At 51.0% G+C, this 16,821-nt stretch overlaps 1 protein-coding gene across 1 annotated transcript; it reads left to right on the top strand.

Moving 5' to 3' along the window:
* The first annotated feature begins 299 nt into the window (after positions 1 to 299).
* On the top strand, positions 300 to 14,966 carry mfap1 (microfibril associated protein 1). The gene is made up of 9 exons (XM_078199976.1): positions 300 to 506; positions 2,241 to 2,457; positions 3,628 to 3,757; positions 6,750 to 6,937; positions 9,717 to 9,825; positions 10,115 to 10,275; positions 11,311 to 11,470; positions 12,437 to 12,526; positions 14,498 to 14,966. The coding sequence occupies exons 1-9, from the start codon at positions 326 to 328 to the stop codon at positions 14,678 to 14,680; spliced, it is 1,419 nt and encodes a 472-aa protein (XP_078056102.1). The 5' UTR covers positions 300 to 325; the 3' UTR covers positions 14,681 to 14,966.
* The last annotated feature ends 1,855 nt before the right edge of the window (positions 14,967 to 16,821 follow it).

The following is a 16,821-nucleotide window of genomic DNA, read 5'->3' as shown; positions in this document are numbered from 1 at the left end:
CCCCACCCATTCCCATAGCCATACCCATTCCCATGGCCCCGCCCATTCCCATAGCCCCGCCCATTCCCATAGCCCCGCCTGTTCCCATAGCCCCACCCATTCCCATAGCCCCGCCCGTTCCCATAGCCCCGCCCATTCCCATAGCCCGCCCATTCACATCGTCCTGCCCCATTGATTTAGTCCCGCCCACTCCACAAGCCGCCCCACAACCATTTGCCCCGCCCCTTTCGGAAGCCACGCCCCTGATTAATGATCTCAGAGCCCAGTCCCCACCAGCAGCCAATAGAATGTGCGCTGGGGGCGGGGTCGCGCTGGTCGCTTGTTGATGAGGTCATTATTCCGCGCCGCCGGGCCGACATTTTATGATTGTTTTCGCTCCGATTGTTTTTCTCTCCCGGGTTTTGTCTCCAGCGGCGGCGCGACCATGGCGGCTCCACTCGGCCTCAATGCCAAACAGCCTCCCATCCAGTCCACGGCCGGAGCCGTGCCCGTCCTCAATGAGAAAGGTGAGTGGCCCGAGACCGGGGATTGCGGCCTAGTCACGGCCGGAGCCCGAGCTCTGGGTACAGTCATCCCCGGGGAGGGTGGGGGAGAGGGGCTCGGAGCTGGGGGGGGGGGGGGGGGGGGGCGGCGATCGTCCCGGGGACGGGGGGGAGGGAGGAGGCGGCGTCGTCCCGGGGACGGGGGGGGGGGAGGGGGGAGGGAGGAGGTGGGGTCGTCCCGGGGAGGGAGGGAGGAGGTGGGGTCGTCCCGGGGAGGGAGGGAGGAGGTGGGGTCGTCCCGGGGAGGGAGGGAGGAGGTGGGGTCGTCCCGGGGAGGGAGGGAGGAGGTGGGGTCGTCCCGGGGAGGGAGGGAGGAGGTGGGGTCGTCCCGGGGAGGGAGGGAGGAGGTGGGGTCGTCCCGGGGAGGGAGGGAGGAGGTGGGGTCGTCCCGGGGAGGGAGGGAGGAGGTGGGGTCGTCCCGGGGAGGGAGGGAGGAGGTGGGGTCGTCCCGGGGAGGGAGGGAGGAGGTGGGGTCGTCCCGGGGAGGGAGGGAGGAGGTGGGGTCGTCCCGGGGAGGGAGGGAGGAGGTGGGGTCGTCCCGGGGAGGGAGGGAGGAGGTGGGGTCGTCCCGGGGAGGGAGGGAGGAGGTGGGGTCGTCCCGGGGAGGGAGGGAGGAGGTGGGGTCGTCCCGGGGAGGGAGGGAGGAGGTGGGGTCGTCCCCGGGACGGGGGGGAGGGAGGGAGGAGGTGGGGTCGTCCCGGGGACGGGGGGGAGGGAGGGAGGAGGTGGGGTCGTCCCGGGGACGGGGGGGAGGGAGGGAGGAGGTGGGGTCGTCCCGGGGACGGGGGGGAGGGAGGAGCTGGGGTCGTCCCGGGGAGGGAGGAGGTGGGGTCGTCCCGGGGACGGGGGAGGAGGGAGGAGGCGGGGTCGTCCCGGGGACGGGGGGGGTGGGGGAGGGAGGAGGTGGGGTCGTCCCGGGGACGGGGGGGGGAGGGAGGAGGTGGGGTCGTCTCGGGGACGGGGGGGGAGGGAGGAGGTGGGGTCGTCCCGGGGACGGGGGGGGGGGGGAGAGGGGAGGGAGGAGGTGGGGTCGTCCCGGGGACGGGGGGGAGGGAGGAGGTGGGGTCGTCCCGGGGACGGGGGGGGGGGAGGGAGGAGGTGGGGTCGTCCCGGGGACGGGGGGGGAGGGAGGAGCTGGGGTCGTCCCGAGGAGGTGGGGTTGTCCCGGGGGGGGGAGGGGTAGTGGGGTCGTCCCGGGGACGGGGGGGGGGAGGGGGAGTGGGGTCGTCCCGGGGACGGGGGGGGGGGGTGGGGGGGGAGGAGGGGGGGGGGGTCACCCAGAGAGAGGGTCCCGGGTTTGGGGGAGGATTAATGGTCCTGGGAAGGCAAGGGGGGTAGGAGAGGGTGCTGGGGAGGGAAGGGGGTATAGTGGGTCTATCTGATGGAAGGGTGGGGTGTAGGAGTTGAGGGGACAAGGGGTTTTTCCCTGAGGGAAGGGGGAAGTGTCCTCGCGAGGGAAGGGTGGATACTTTTATGACCCAGCACCTCCCCCGTGTTAACATCAGTGATGGGCTCCCTCCTCCTCCACCTCCTCCACACTCTGCTGAGGATTGTTCCTCTGTGGTGATTTTAATCAGTGCTCGCCATCGCTGGGATGGGAGACCTGAGACCCAGGTCCCTTCTGGTTTCTCATTGCTGAAGATTCTCTGGTTACTGTAGTAATACCTTTTACTGAATCCTGCTGCCTTCTGTGCCCAGGTGAGGTGTCGATGGAAAAGGTGAAGGTGAAACGCTATGTCTCTGGTAAGCGACCTGATTATGCGCCAATGGAGTCCTCGGATGAGGAGGAAGAGGACTTTCAGTTTGTGAAGAAGCCAAAGGATGCAGAGGCAGAGCCTGAGGTGACAGAGGAGCTGGCAAATGATCCTCGTCTGAAACGTCTCCAGAACCGGCTCTCTGAGGATGTTGAGGAGAGGTAAGAGCCTGTTCGGGACCACGCAAGATCTGCCAGGCAGGTCTTGTTTGTTTTTATTTGTTTCTGTTCTATGTATAATATTTCAGGCTTCCTTCCAGGGTGGCACAGTGGGTTAGCACTGCTGCCTCACAGCGCCAGGGACCTGGGTTCGATTCCTGCCTTGGGTCACTGTCTGTGCGGAGTCTGCATGTTCTCCCCGTGTCTGCGTGGGTTTCCTCCGGGTGCTCCGGTTTCCCCTCTCAGTCTGAAAGACGTGCTGGTTAGGGTGCATTGGCCGTGCTAAATTCTCCCTCAGTGTAACCCGAGCAGGCACCGGAGTGTGGCGACGAGGGGATTTTCACAGTAACTTCATTGCAATGTTAATGTCCGCCGACTTGTGACACTAATAAATCAACTTTAAAACTTTGAACCATGCTGCCTGGACCTGAGCTGTACAGATCAGGGAAGGTCGCAGTTGAAATGCCGGGTCTCAGATGAAGGCAATGGGAGATTTTTTTTAAAAGTCGCCAGGATTGCTGTTTCTAATCAGGAATTGAAGATGTAAACCAGGCTGAGATTGAGGGAAGACTGCGCTGTCAGCGGCGCCACCTCTCAACTGCGACATTAACCTAAATAACAATTCAAGTGGATGTCAAAGAATGCAAGGCACCATTTTCTTGGCCTATATTTATGCTTCAAGCAAAATCACCAACAAGGCAAACTAACTGCTCATTTATTTAATTGCTGTTTGTGGACCATACAAATCGGCTGCAGTGACTACATTCACCTTTGGACGTAAAATTTATTTATTAGTGTCACAATTCGGCTTACATTAACACTGCAATGAAGTTACTGTGAAAATCCCCTCGTTGCCACACTCTGGCGCCTGTTCGGGTACACGGAGGGGGAATTTAGCACGGCCAATGCATCTAACCAGCACATCTTTGGACTGAGAGGGGAAACCGGAGCACCCGGAGGAAACCCACGCAGACACGGGGAGAATGTGCAAACTCCACACAGACGGTGACCCAAGCCGGGAATCGAACCCAGGGCCCCTGGCACTGTGAGGCAGCAGTGCTAGCCACTGTGCCACCGTGCCGCCCCACATCCTAAGGATGGGAAAGGAGCTATATAAATGAAGTGGTGATCTCTGAGAAGATGATCGTTGTGTTTTCTTTTGCCTTTCTCCAGGCTGGCCAGGCATCGGATGATCGTTGAGCCTGAGGTGGTGATGGAAGCGGAATCGGAGGACGAGGGGGAGCCATGGCACGTGGATCGAGAGGACACCAGCGAAGAGGAGGAGGAGGAAGTGGATGATGAGGTGCGTATGGGTATCTCACAGGCAACAGTGAAACTTTAAAAGCAGGGAGACCTGCAGCGGACGTCCGTGTGTGGAGGTGAAGATCGGGCAGAGACGAGACTCGTGCCCGAACCTTGATGCACATTCTAATCGGAATCTCAGGCCTTGGACGCCGAGCAGTTTTTTCAGAATGTTACTGGGTAATGACAGTGGATGAAAGGCAACACAAGAAACAAATAACATAATGCACTGAAGGGGAAGCTAGATAGACACGTAAGGAAGGCATGGAAAGATAAGGAGGGTGGAATGGAAAACCTGACACTGACCTATTGGGCTGAATGGCCAGTTTCTGTGCTGTGTGAGAGACAGATTGCAGCTACTGGAATCATTACGTTTCACATTTGTGGGTCTATGATCCTGGACTTTCTTTCTCCCACACACTGGATGCAAGTATTGGGTATAAACGTGAGCAGCCCTGCCTGTAAAGTGTCCCAGCACCATTGCTGAGTTAGCTGAACGCAGCTGAGGTGTAAGGAGATAGACTGCAGTTAGCTCCAACCTCCCTTGAGCGATGTAAGAAGCAGGCTCCAGCTACAATCCTTGAGGGTGTGGTGTGATGAGGACAAGGGTTGGACTCTGAATATCTCCCCACAATCGATGAAGTTTACTGGGTCAACGCGTTAAAGCCACTTGACTAAGGTTATAGGAGATGGTCAGCATCTGAGGAACTGCCTGCAGGTTGGGTAAAGCTGGTTGGATGAGGTTAGAGCGATGGGAGACAGCGGAACTGATTTATTGTCCTTTGGATCTGGGGATGTTGTTAAAAATCATTTTCAGCACATTAAGCCCAGCTGGTCTTTACTGGTGTTTATGCTGTATATGAGACTCCTCCAAACTTACATAGAATCGTAGAATCTACGGTGCAGATGGAGGCTGCTCTGAGAGACTCCAACCTCTAAACTTAGGAACATGAAATAGGAACAGAAGTAGGCCATTCAGCCCCTTGCGCCTGCTCTGCCATTCAGTAAGATCCTTCTAGTCGTCTTTTCCCTCCTGTTTATCCAGTATAGGGAGGAGCTATACGATAAATAGCAGAACCATAAAGGGTGTAGATACGCAGAGGGACCTGGGTGTGCAAGTCCACAGATCCCTGAAGGTGACGTCACAGGTGGTGAAGAAGGCATATGGCATGCTTGCCTTTATAGGACGGGGCATAGAGTATAAAAGTTGGGGTCTGATGTTGCAGATGTATAGAACGTTGGTTCGGCCGCATTTGGAATACTGCGTCCAGTTCTGGTCGCCACACTACCAGAAGGACGTGGAGGCTTTGGAGAGAGTACAGAGGAGGTTTACCAGGATGTTGCCTGGTATGGAGGGACTTAGTTATGAGGAGAGATTGGGTAAACTGGGGTTGTTCTCCCTGGAAAGACGGAGGATGAGGGGAGACTTAATAGAGGTGTATAAAATTATGAAAGGCATAGGTAGGGTGAACGGTGGGAAGCTTTTCCCCAGGTCGGTGGTGACGTTCACGAGGGGTCATAGGTTCAAGGTGAAGGGGGGGAGGTTTAACACCGATATCAGAAGGACATATTTTACACAGAGGGTGGTGGGGGCCTGGAATGCGCTGCCAGGCAACGTGGTGGAGGCGGACACACTGTGAATGTTTAAGACTTATCTAGATAGCCACATGAACGGAGTGGGAATGCAGGGATACAAAAGAATGGTCTAGTTTGGACCAGGGAGCGGCGCGGGCTTGGAGGGCCGAAGGGCCTGTTCCTGTGCTGTATTGTTCTTTGTTCCCTTTATCAACTCTATTCACCTCAGCCACTTTCTGTCGTGGCCTGAAAACGTGTCTCCTGAATTCCCAGTTGGATATGTTAGTGACTGTCTCACTTTGGCCTCCCTGCGTGTGGGGAAATGTTAACCTTTAGTTGAGCTGTGGCAGTGTGTGGACAGCTTTGAACATAGAATATTACAGCGCAGTACAGGCCCTTCAGTCCTCGATGTTGCGCCGACCAGTGAAACCAATCTAAAGTCCATCTAACCTACACTATTCCAATATCATCCATATGTTTATCCAATGACCATTTAAATGCCCTTAATGTTGGCGAGTCCACTCCTGCTGCAGGCAGGGCATTCCACACCCGTACTCTTCTGAGTGAAGAATCTACCTCTGACAAGTGTCCAATGTCTATCACCCCTCAATTTAAAGCTATGTCTCCTCGTGCTAGCCATCACCATCCGAGGAAAAAGGCTCTCACTATCCACCCTATCTAATCCTCTGATCGTCTTGTATGCCTCTATTAAGTCACCTCTTAACCTTCTTCTCTCTAACGAAAACAACCTCAAGTCCCTCAGCCTTTCCTCATAAGACCTTCCCACCATACCAGGCAACATCCTAGTAAATCTCCTCTGCACCCTTTCCAATGCTCCCACATCCTTCCTATAATACGGCGACCAGAACTGTACGCAATACTCCAAATGCGGCCGCACCAGAGTTTTGTACAACTGCAACATGACCTCCTGGCTCCGAAACTCAATCCCTCTACCAATAAAAGCAAACACACCGTACGCCTTCTTAACAACCCTATCAACCTGAGTGCCAACTTTCAGGGATCTATGCACATGGACACCGAGGTCTCTCTGCTCATCCACACTACCAAGTATCTTACCATTAGCCCAGTACTCTGTAATCCTGTTACTCCTTCCAAAGTGAATCACCTCACACTTTTCCGCATTGAACTCCATTTGCCACCTCTCAGCCCAGCTCTGCAGCTTATCTATGTCCCTCTGTAACCTGCAACATCCTTCCGCACTGTCCACAACTCCACCGACTTCAGTGTCATCCGCAAATTTACTAACCCATCCTTCTACGCCCTCATCCAGGTCATTTATAGAAATGACAAACAGCAGTGACCCTGAACCAGATCAGTTTTGATTTGTTCGGCTTTGATCAGTTATTGAAGTTAAAGAACACGGGCACGTTTACAGCTGTGCCCCTGGTACCCTGCAGGAAATCGAGCGTCGCCGCGCTATGATGAGACAACGGGCTCAGGAGCGAGAGAACGAGGAATTGGAGTTGCTGGAGCTGGAGGACGAGGGCAGATCTGGAGAAGAGTCGGAGGAAGAATCAGAGTATGAAGAATATACCGACAGTGAGGACGAAACTGAACCCAGGCTGAAGCCGGTCTTTATAAGAAGGTACGATTCTCCTGTCAAACTACCTGATAAATAAACTTCCTCATTGCAAAGAAGCAAGTGTGGGGAAAAGAGCCTGCAGTGTGTGTGGACACAGGGCACAAAATCTTAAAATTACCAACGTTCTGGGTAAGATTTAGCAATTCCCTCGGCTTGTTCCTGAAATAGTAACATTGCCAAACTTGTGCCATCGGAGAGGCTTCCCTGAGAATGAAGCTGAGGCATTTTGAGGACTTTAGAGGGATATTTGACTCGCTTCAACCCCTTCTGTACCTGCCTGGAAGATTTTTAATCCATTCATGTGTCGCTCCCTGGCTAAGCCCAGCAGTTATTGCCCATCCCTGATTGCTCCCCCCCTTGAGAAGGTGGCGGTGAGCCGCCTTCTGGAACCGCAGTAGTCCATGTGGTGTAGGTACACCCACAGTGCTGTTAGGGAAGTTGCAGGATTTTGGCCCAATGACAGTGAAGGGACGCTGATAGGTTTCCAAATCAGGATGGTGAGTGGCTTGGAGTGGTGGTGTTCCCAGGTATCTGCTTCCCTTGTCCTTCTGGATGGTAGCGGATGTGGGTTTGGAAGGTGCTGTTTAAGGAGTCTTGGTGAGTTCCTACAGTGCATCTTGTAGATGGTACAAATGGCTGTCTCACTGTGCTTCAGTGGTGGAGAGAGTGAATGCTTGTGGATAGGGTGGCAATCAAATGTGCTGCTTTGTCCTAAATGTTGTCAGGCTTCTTGAGTGTTGTTGGAATGTTTTGTGGGACAGTGTAGAGGGAGCTTTACTCTGTATCTAACCCCGTGCTGTACCTGTCCTGGGAGTGTTTGATGGGAGTCATGATGTGGAGATGCCGGCGTTGGACTGGGGTAAACACAGTAAGGAGTCTAACAACACCAGGTTAAAGTCCAACAGGTTTATTTGGCGTTTGCTACCAAATAAACCTGTTGGACTTTAACCTGGTGTTGTTAGACTCCTTACAATGTTTGATGGGGACAGTGTAGAGGGAGCTTTACTCTATATCTAACCCCATGCTGTACCTATCCTGGGCATGTTTGATGGGGACAGTGTAGAGGAAACTTTACTCTGTATCTAACCCTGTGCTGTACCTGTCCTGGGAGTGTTTAATGGGGGACAGTGTAGAGGGAGCTTTACTCTGTATCTAACCTGTGCTGTACCTGTCCTGGGAGTGTTTGATGGGGGACAGTGTAGAGGGAGCTTTACTCTGTATCTAACCTGTGCTGTACCTGTCCTGGGAGTATTTGATCCTGACGCGTTGAGATATTTATCCCTTGACCATATAAAAAACACCAGCTGTTTATCATCAGATTGCTGTTTGTGGGATCTTGCTGTGCGTAGATTAGCTGCTGTGTTTCCTAAATTACAACAGTGACTGCACTTAAAGTACTTTATTCAGTGGTATAACTGTCACTGAATCCCTCAACATTCTGGGGGGTTACCATTGACCAGAAACTGAACTACAGCCATAAAAATATTGTGGTTACAAGAGCACTTCAGAGGCTGAGAATTCTGTGGCAACCCTACAAAGCCTGTCCACCATCTACGAGGCACAAGTCAGGAGTGTGATGGAATACTCCCCACTTGCCTGGATGGGTGCAGCTCCAACAACACTCATGAAGCTCGACACCATCCAGGACAAAGCAGTCCATTTGATTGGCATTCTATTCATTACCTTGAACAATCATTCCATCCACCACTGATGCACAGTAGCAGCCGTCTACAAGATGCACTGCAGGAACTCACTAAGGTTCCTTACACAGCACCTTCCAAACCCACAACCGCCCCATCTAGTAGATACACCACTGCATGCAAGTTCCCCTCCAAGTCAATCACCATTCTGATTTGGAAATATATTGCTGTTCTTTCACTGTCGCTGGGTCAAAACCCTGGAACTCCCTCTGTAACAGCACTGTGGGTGTACCGGCACCTCAAGAACTGCAGCAGTTCAAGAAGGGGACTCACCACCACCTTCTCCAGGGGCAATTAGGGATGGGCAATAATGGGCAATAGGACGGGGTATAGAGTATAAAAGCTGGAGTCTGATGATGCAGCTGTATAGAACGCTGGTTAGGCCACATTTGGAGTACTGCGTCCAGTTCTGGTCGCCGCACTACCAGAAGGACGTGGAGGCGTTGGAGAGAGTGCAGAGAAGGTTTACCAGGATGTTGCCTGGTATGGAGGGTCTTAGCTATGAGGAGAGATTGGGTAAACTGGGGTTGTTCTCCCTGGAAAGATGGAGAATGAGGGGAGATCTAATAGAGGTGTACAAGATTATGAAGGGGATAGATAGGGTGAACAGTGGGAAGCTTTTTCCCAGGTTGGAGGTGACGATCACGAGGGGTCACTGGCTCAAGGTGAGAGGGGCGAGGTATAACTCAGATATTAGAGGGATGTTTTTTACACAGAGGGTGGTGGGGGCCTGGAATGCGCTGCCAAGTAGGGTGGTGGAGGCAGGCACGCTGACATCGTTTAAGACTTACCTGGATAGTCACATGAGCAGTCTGGGAATGGAGGGATACAAACGATTGGTCTAGTTGGACCAAGGAGTGGCACAGGCTTGGAGGGCCGAAGGGCCTGTTTCCTGTGCTGTACTGTTCTTTGTTCTTTGCTGTCCTAGTCAGCGACAATCTCTGCCCGTGGGGAAAAAAAATTAATAATTGGCTTTGTGAGTATGAAAGCTATTTTACCCAATTTCCTTTCCTGGAGGTTTGTATTATGAGCTAATCTGTGCGGGTCTCCTGATTAATGCCTCCCCCTGTGATTTTCTCCAGGAAGGACCGCGTTACTGTGCAAGAACGTGAGGCCGAGGCCACTAAGCAGAAGGAGTTGGAGCTGGAGGCGAAACGCTTGAGCGAGGAGCAACGCAAGTACACGCTGAAGGTACTGAGTGCAGGCTACAGGCCTGCTTCCCGTGTGGAATGCTGCCCACCCCCCCGCCCCCCACCCCTCCAGCCACAGGATGGGGGATCAGGCTTTCATGCTCTGCAGCTCCGGGACCACTGCAGGAAGCGTGCCGCGGAGGCGGGGTAAGATTAGCAGTCTGGTTTTGGGCACCGGGATGGCACTGACAGAAGGAGGGCAGTACCAGTGGGTGGTTCTAATCAGGGCGGAGGATTGCCTGGGGGGGTTTCTATGGTGCGTTACTGAGCCATGGATTGGCATTTTGCAGATTGTGGAGGAGGAGGCCAGGCGGGAGATCGAGGAGTCCCGGCGAACACTCTCGGCTCTCGATGCGCTGAATACCGATGACGAGAACGATGAAGAAGAATATGAGTCGTGGAAAGTCCGAGAACTTAAACGCATTAAACGTGACCGAGAGGAGCGGGAATCGTGAGTGCTGTATTTAATCGCTACATCCCACCGCTTTGTTACTGCAGCACCCTCCCCATGCCCTCTGAATCCTGAAGAATCACGTCAGCATATATGCTGCATACCCAACTCCGATTTGCTGAATCTGGTCCCAGTCTACAAGTTAGTTGGACATATCCTTGCATCACTACATTATTTCCGTCAGTGTGTTTATATATGATATAATGCTGACTTTGAGTGGAATTAATCTTGTTTTCCCCCTCTTCATCTGATTTTCTGAGTGTGTCTTTCTATCTTTCTCTCCCTGTTGTCTGTCGCTCTCTCTCGGGGTGGCACGGTGGTTAGCGCTGCTGCCTCACTGCGCCAAGGACCCGGGTTCAATCCCGGCCTCGGGTCACTGTCTGCGTGGAGTTTGCACATTCTCCCCGTGTCTGCGTGGGTTTCCTCCGGACGCTCCGGTTTCCCCCTAGCCTCCCATCCATTGACTCTGTCTACACTTCCCGCTGCCTCGGCAAAGCAGCCAGCGTAATTAAGGACCCCACGCACCCCGGACATTCTCTTTTCCTCCACCTTCCTTTGGGAAAAAGATACAAAAGTCGGTTACGTACCAACCAACTCAAGAACAGCTTCTTCTCTGCTGCTGTCAGACTTTTGAATGGACTTACCTTGCACTAAGTTGATCTTTCTCTACACCCTAGCTATGACTGTAACACTACATTCTGCGCTCTCTCATTTCCTTCTCTATGAACGGTATGCTTTGTCTATAAAGCGTGCAAGAAACAATACTTTTCACTGTATGTTAATACATGTAACATCAAATCAAAACAGTCCCAAGATGTGCGGGTTAGGTGGATTGGCCATGCTAAATTGCCCCTAATGTCAGGGGGATTAGCTAGGGTAAATATGTGGGGTTACAGGAATAGGGTCTGGGTGGGATTGTGGTCGGTGCAGACTCGATGGGCCAAATGGCCGCCTTCTGCACTGTTGGGATTCTGTGATTCCCTCTGGATGAAGTGATTGTGATGGCCATTCCTTGTTTATCTTCCCAATTCCCAGCATGGAGAAGGAAAAAGCTGAGATTGATCGGATGCATAATCTGACGGAGGAAGAGAGGCGAGCAGAGCTCCGAGCCAACAGCAAAGCTATCACCAACAAGGCCAGCAAGGGGAAATACAAATTCCTGCAGAAATACTACCACAGAGGAGCCTTCTTCATGGTGAGTGGGGGCTGATTTCAGCCGCCTCTAAACACAAACTCCAATTATAAAGTTTATTTATTATTTACAAGTAAGGCTTACATTAACACTGCAATGAAGTTACTGTGAAATTCCCCTAGTCGCCACACTCCGGCGCCTGTTCGGGTCAATGCACCCTAACCAGCACGTCTTTCAGACTGTGGGAGGAAACCGGAGCACCCGGAGGAAACCCATGCAGACATGGGGAGAGGGTGCAAACTCCACACAGACAGTGACCCAAGTTGGGAATTGAACCCGGGTCCCTGGCGCTGTGAGGCAGCAGCGCTAACCACCGTGCCACATACATGGGGGCTCTCTGGTAATTCTGGCAATAGATGCATCAACCTCACGCTCTTTGCCACTATTCAGTAACTGGTATTGGGGACTGGATTGGGTTCCTGTGCGATGGTACCCATAGTGGGATAATCTGCTGACACTCACTGACTGCTATCACCCAACAATAATAGCTATTCAGATGAGTTACAAAGGACTGCTGCTGCATGTGGTACCAGTGAGAGTCGGCACCTTTGGGAAGGAGAGATGAAAGCCAAGATTTTGTGAGGAATCTTTCAACAAGTGCCGATTATGTGCATGAATTGGGCCGTGGGAGGAATTTGATGCATTTATTTTATTACAAACCATATTTATCTGTTCCTTTGAAAGAAGTCTCACAGCGCCAAGTTAAAGTCCGACAGGTTTATCTGTAATCACGAGCTTTCAGAGCGCTGCTCCTTCATCAGGTGAGTGGAGCGCTCCGAAAGCTCGTGATTACAGATAAACCTGTTGGACTTTAACCTGGTGTTGTTGGACTTCTTACTGTGCCCACCCCAGTCCAACGCCGGCATCTCCACATCTTACCTATCCTGGGAGTATGCACCACTTGTTAACAAATGTAAAGCTCCCTCTGGTGTGTTAAACTGACGGATTCCCTTGTTCAATTTTTAACAGGATGAAGAGGAAGATCTGTACAAACGCGACTTCAGTTCCCCAACGTTGGAGGATCATTTCAACAAGACCATTCTGCCCAAAGTTATGCAGGTACTGTGCACCTTGGATTACCTGAGGATGTGCGCCCACAGACACTGCTCAATAAGCACACTGCAGGGAAGACAGTGGCCTAGTGGTTTTATCGCTAGACTATTAATCCAGAAACTCAGCTAATGTTCTGGGGACTCGGGTTCGAATCCCGCCACGGCAGATGGTGGAATTTGAATTCAATAAAACAAAATCTGGAATTAAGAATCTACTGATGACCATGAAACCATTGTCGATTGTCGGAAAAACCCATCTGGTTCACTAATAGAAACCATAGAAACCCTACAGTACAGAAAGAGGCCATTCGGCCCATCGAGTCTGCACCGACCACAATCCCACCCAGGCCCTACCCCCATATCCCTGCATATTTACCCACTAATCCCTCTAACCTTCGCATCTCAGGACACTAAGGGGCAACTTTTAGCACGGCCAGTCAACCTAACCCGCACATCTTTGGACTGTGGGAGGAAACCGGAGCACCCGGAGGAAACCCACGCAGACACGGGGAGAATGTGCAAACTCCACACAGACAGTGACCCAAGCCGGGAATCGAACCCAGGCTAACCACTGTGCAACCGTGCCGCCCATACTGTGCAATCGTGCCGCCCATATATCCCTTTAGGGAAGGAAATCTGCTATCCTTACCTGGTCTGGCCCACGTGACTCTGCTGTCCATACCTGGTCTGGCCTCCAGAGCCACAGCAATGTGGTTGACTCTCAACTGTCCTCTGAACAAGGGCAACTAGGGATGGGCAATAAATGCTGGCCCAGCCAGCGACGCCCATGTCCCATGAATGAATTAAAAAAAACTTCCCCTGGGATAATTGGGTGCCTCTGATACCCTTATTGTGGGAGATAGTGGGTGGGTGCAAATATTGGGCGATCCTATGGTAATGCCAAAGCAACGGGCTTTCAGAGACAACAGCAGCTGAGCATTTGAAAGATGTTTCCAGTGCAGTCTCTATCAGAATGCCCTATCTTTCAATGGAACAGCAGCTTTACCTGCCCACTCTCCAAGGTCAACTGACCTCCGCTGTGCGCTTTCCGAGCACCATCTATTGTGAACGAGAGGAATGAGAAATCTCAGTTGGTCGCTAGACAGTTCATCAGGGGTGTAAAGGAGGATTAATCAGGTCACATCTCCCCCCTCCGTGAGAAAACCAAAAGAAAAGGGAAAGCTGCAAGTGCTGGAATCCAAGTTGATTGACAGCGGGAACCTCGACACGTCCGTTTTCAGCTTTTATTTTGTTCTCAGCCTTTCATTTAGACTTTAGAAATTTCAGTTACCAAGGAAGCAAAATGGTAATCGAAAGTTTATAATGATGTGGACTGCGCGGTCTGAACAGGTGGTGATGATTCAGAGTAGAATCATAGAATCCCTGTAGTGCAGAAGCAGGCCATTCGGCACCTAACCCCAACCCATCGAGCCTGCACCGACAACAATCCCACCCAGACCCTATTCCCCTTATATTTACCCTGCTAATCCCCCTGACACTAGGGTTAATTTAGCATGGCCAATCCACCTAACCTGTACATCTTTGGAATGTGGGAGGAAACCGGAGCACCCGGAGGAAACCCACGCAGACACGGGGAGAACGTGCAGACTCCACACAGACCCAAGCCGGGAATCGAACCCGGGTCCCTGGCGCTGTGAGGCAGCCGTGCTAACCTAAATCGCAGCTTCCTAAAGGGAATTTGATAAACACTTTAAGGAAAATTTTATTAGTGTCACAAGTAAGGCTTACATTAACACTGCAATGAAGTTACTGTGAAATTGGGATATAGGGAAAGAACTGGGACTAATTGTATTGCTCTTTCAAAGAGCCAGCACAAGCATAGTGGGCTGAATGGCCTCCTTTTTTTTGTGCTGTGTGATTCTATGACCAATGGGTTGTGCACTTGGTGTGAAATATTTTTTTGCTGCTGTTTGATTGGTTAAACTGAATTTGGGTTTCATTTCACTGCCTCCACCAGGTCAAAAACTTTGGTCGTTCGGGACGGACCAAATACACTCACCTGGTCGACCAAGACACCACCTCGTTCGACTCAGCCTGGGCCCAGGAATCTGCCCAGAACAGCAAGTTCTTCAAGCAGCGGGCAGCCGGTGTGCGTGACGTCTTTGAGAGACCATCAGCCAAAAAGAGGAAGACCACGTAATCTCAGCAAAGCAGGGGCGTTGTGGCCACATGAACTTTGTGTTTTACACCAAGCATTGGATCTTTGGCATGGTGAACTGAACTGCTTCTGGTTCCTGTTTCTAAAACTCTTCATGTCCTTCTGTTAAAATATTGTTTTCCCTCCCTGGTGAAGACATTGTTCACGTGTAATTTAAACCTGCTTTTTAAAAACCTATTTTCTGGAGAGTTTGCAGCTGTGTAATCATGTATCCTTTTCCGCTTCCTGTTTTGTCAAGTTGGATAAAAATAGCCGGTTAGTGAATTTATTTATAATCTCCTTGTTTCATTCTTGTGGGATGGGCTATACACCGTCCAGAGGGAAAATTATTGTGCAGACAACAATGCATTACAAGCCTGCACATTAGTATCCTGGGTTTGATTTATCCATTCTTCTTTCCTGCTACTTCCCATGATGCATACAAATTTAAACATAACACCGGGAAAATATTTCAGCGCACTGTTATGATCTGGAATGCATTGCTTGAAGGGGTGGAGGAAGCAGATTTTGCAGTAATTGTCAAGGGATTTTGATCTGATGCAAATGAAGGAGCAAGAACCAGAGGGATATGCAGATAGGGTGAGGTGAAGTGGTGGCGAGGAGACTTGTGTGGAGCATAACCTCCACTAGGTGAGTCGAATGGTCTGACTGTGCTGTGAATACTTAGTACTGCAAATATTTTCTTTGCAGGTATTACAATAGGTATGAGCATAATAGCAGAAGTAGGCCACTCAGCCCATCAAGTCCTATCTGCTATGCAACAAGCATGACTGATCTGAAATGATAATGTCCAACTCCACCTTCAATAATGGACTATACTAACCTCCTGTGTTATGATTATAGTAACAGGATATTTCGATGTCTCTGCTTCCTGGTTGAGATTAAATACACACCACTCTGTCTGCATTTCCTGTTGCCTCGGCAAAGCAGCCAGCATAATTAAGGACCCAAAGCAACCGCGGACATTCTCTCTTCCACCTTCTTCTGATACAAAAGTCTGAGGTCACGTACCAACTGATTCAAGAACAGCTTCTTCCCTGCTGCTGTCAGACTTTCAAATGGACCTACCTTGCACTAAGTTGATCTTTCTCTACACCCTAGCTATGACTGTAACACTACATTTTGCACTCTCGTTTCTTCTCTATGAATGGTATGCTTTGTATAGCGTGCGAGAAACAATACTTTCACTGTATACTAATACATGTGACAGTAATAAATCAAATCAAAACTTTTTGGCAGGCAGAGAGAGAGTCAAGGCCTCACGATCAGCAGGTGCTCAGGGTTGGCTCTGAAAGCAAGGAATATTTTACAGTGGGGTCATGAAACCAGCTTTAAAAAACAGTCGTTTAAATGTATGTCTATTTTTGTCAGTGGTGAAAATTCAAACTTTTAGTCCATCTGGTGCAGTTATCCCAATTATTTTGAGTTATTGGGGACATCTGTGCGGAGTTTGCACGGTCTCCCCGTGTCTGCGTGGGTTTCCTCCGGGTGCTCCGGTTTCCTCCCACAGTCTGAAAGACGGGCTGGTTAGGGTGCAAATTCTCCCTCTGTACCCGAACAGGTGCCAGAGTGTGGCAACTAGGGGATTTTCACAGTAACTTCATTGCAGTGTTAATGTAAGCCTACTTGTGACACTAATAAAAAATAAACTTAATGGAGAAAATACTAAGTCCCTAGATAGAAGACAAGCTCATTTTCATTCATTCTGAAAAAACTTGCCATTTCCCAATTTATGATCCAATTGCTCCAGAAATGTTCCAAAGCTTTTGACTTCACTTAACCTTGTCATTCCATTTGCTAGTCACTGTGGCTAAAGACCTCCCTGATCTCAGTCTTGAACACTGTCTCCCTGTCATATTCCCACAAGTTAAACTTAGCAAATTCCATATTATTCACTATCTTTGTTCTATCAAGTATACCTGAGTGGAAAGCCCACGTTTCTTCAGAAGTTGGATCCCTGGCATGTGGCAGACTCTGCTTGGGTCAGATCTGACTACAGTGCTTCCTGTTAAAGGTTGTGGTGCAGGAAGAGGCCATTCTGCCCATCATACCTGCGCAGACCAAAATAGAAAAAAAAAGTAGCTACTCATTTTATTGCCACTTCCAGCACCTGGACCGTACCC

Source organism: Mustelus asterias, chromosome 29 (assembly GCF_964213995.1).
Source record: "Mustelus asterias chromosome 29, sMusAst1.hap1.1, whole genome shotgun sequence".
Taxonomy (NCBI): Eukaryota; Metazoa; Chordata; class Chondrichthyes; order Carcharhiniformes; family Triakidae; genus Mustelus; species Mustelus asterias.
Note: the sequence above shows the minus strand (reverse complement) of the source record. Positions and strands in the feature narration are given on the sequence as shown.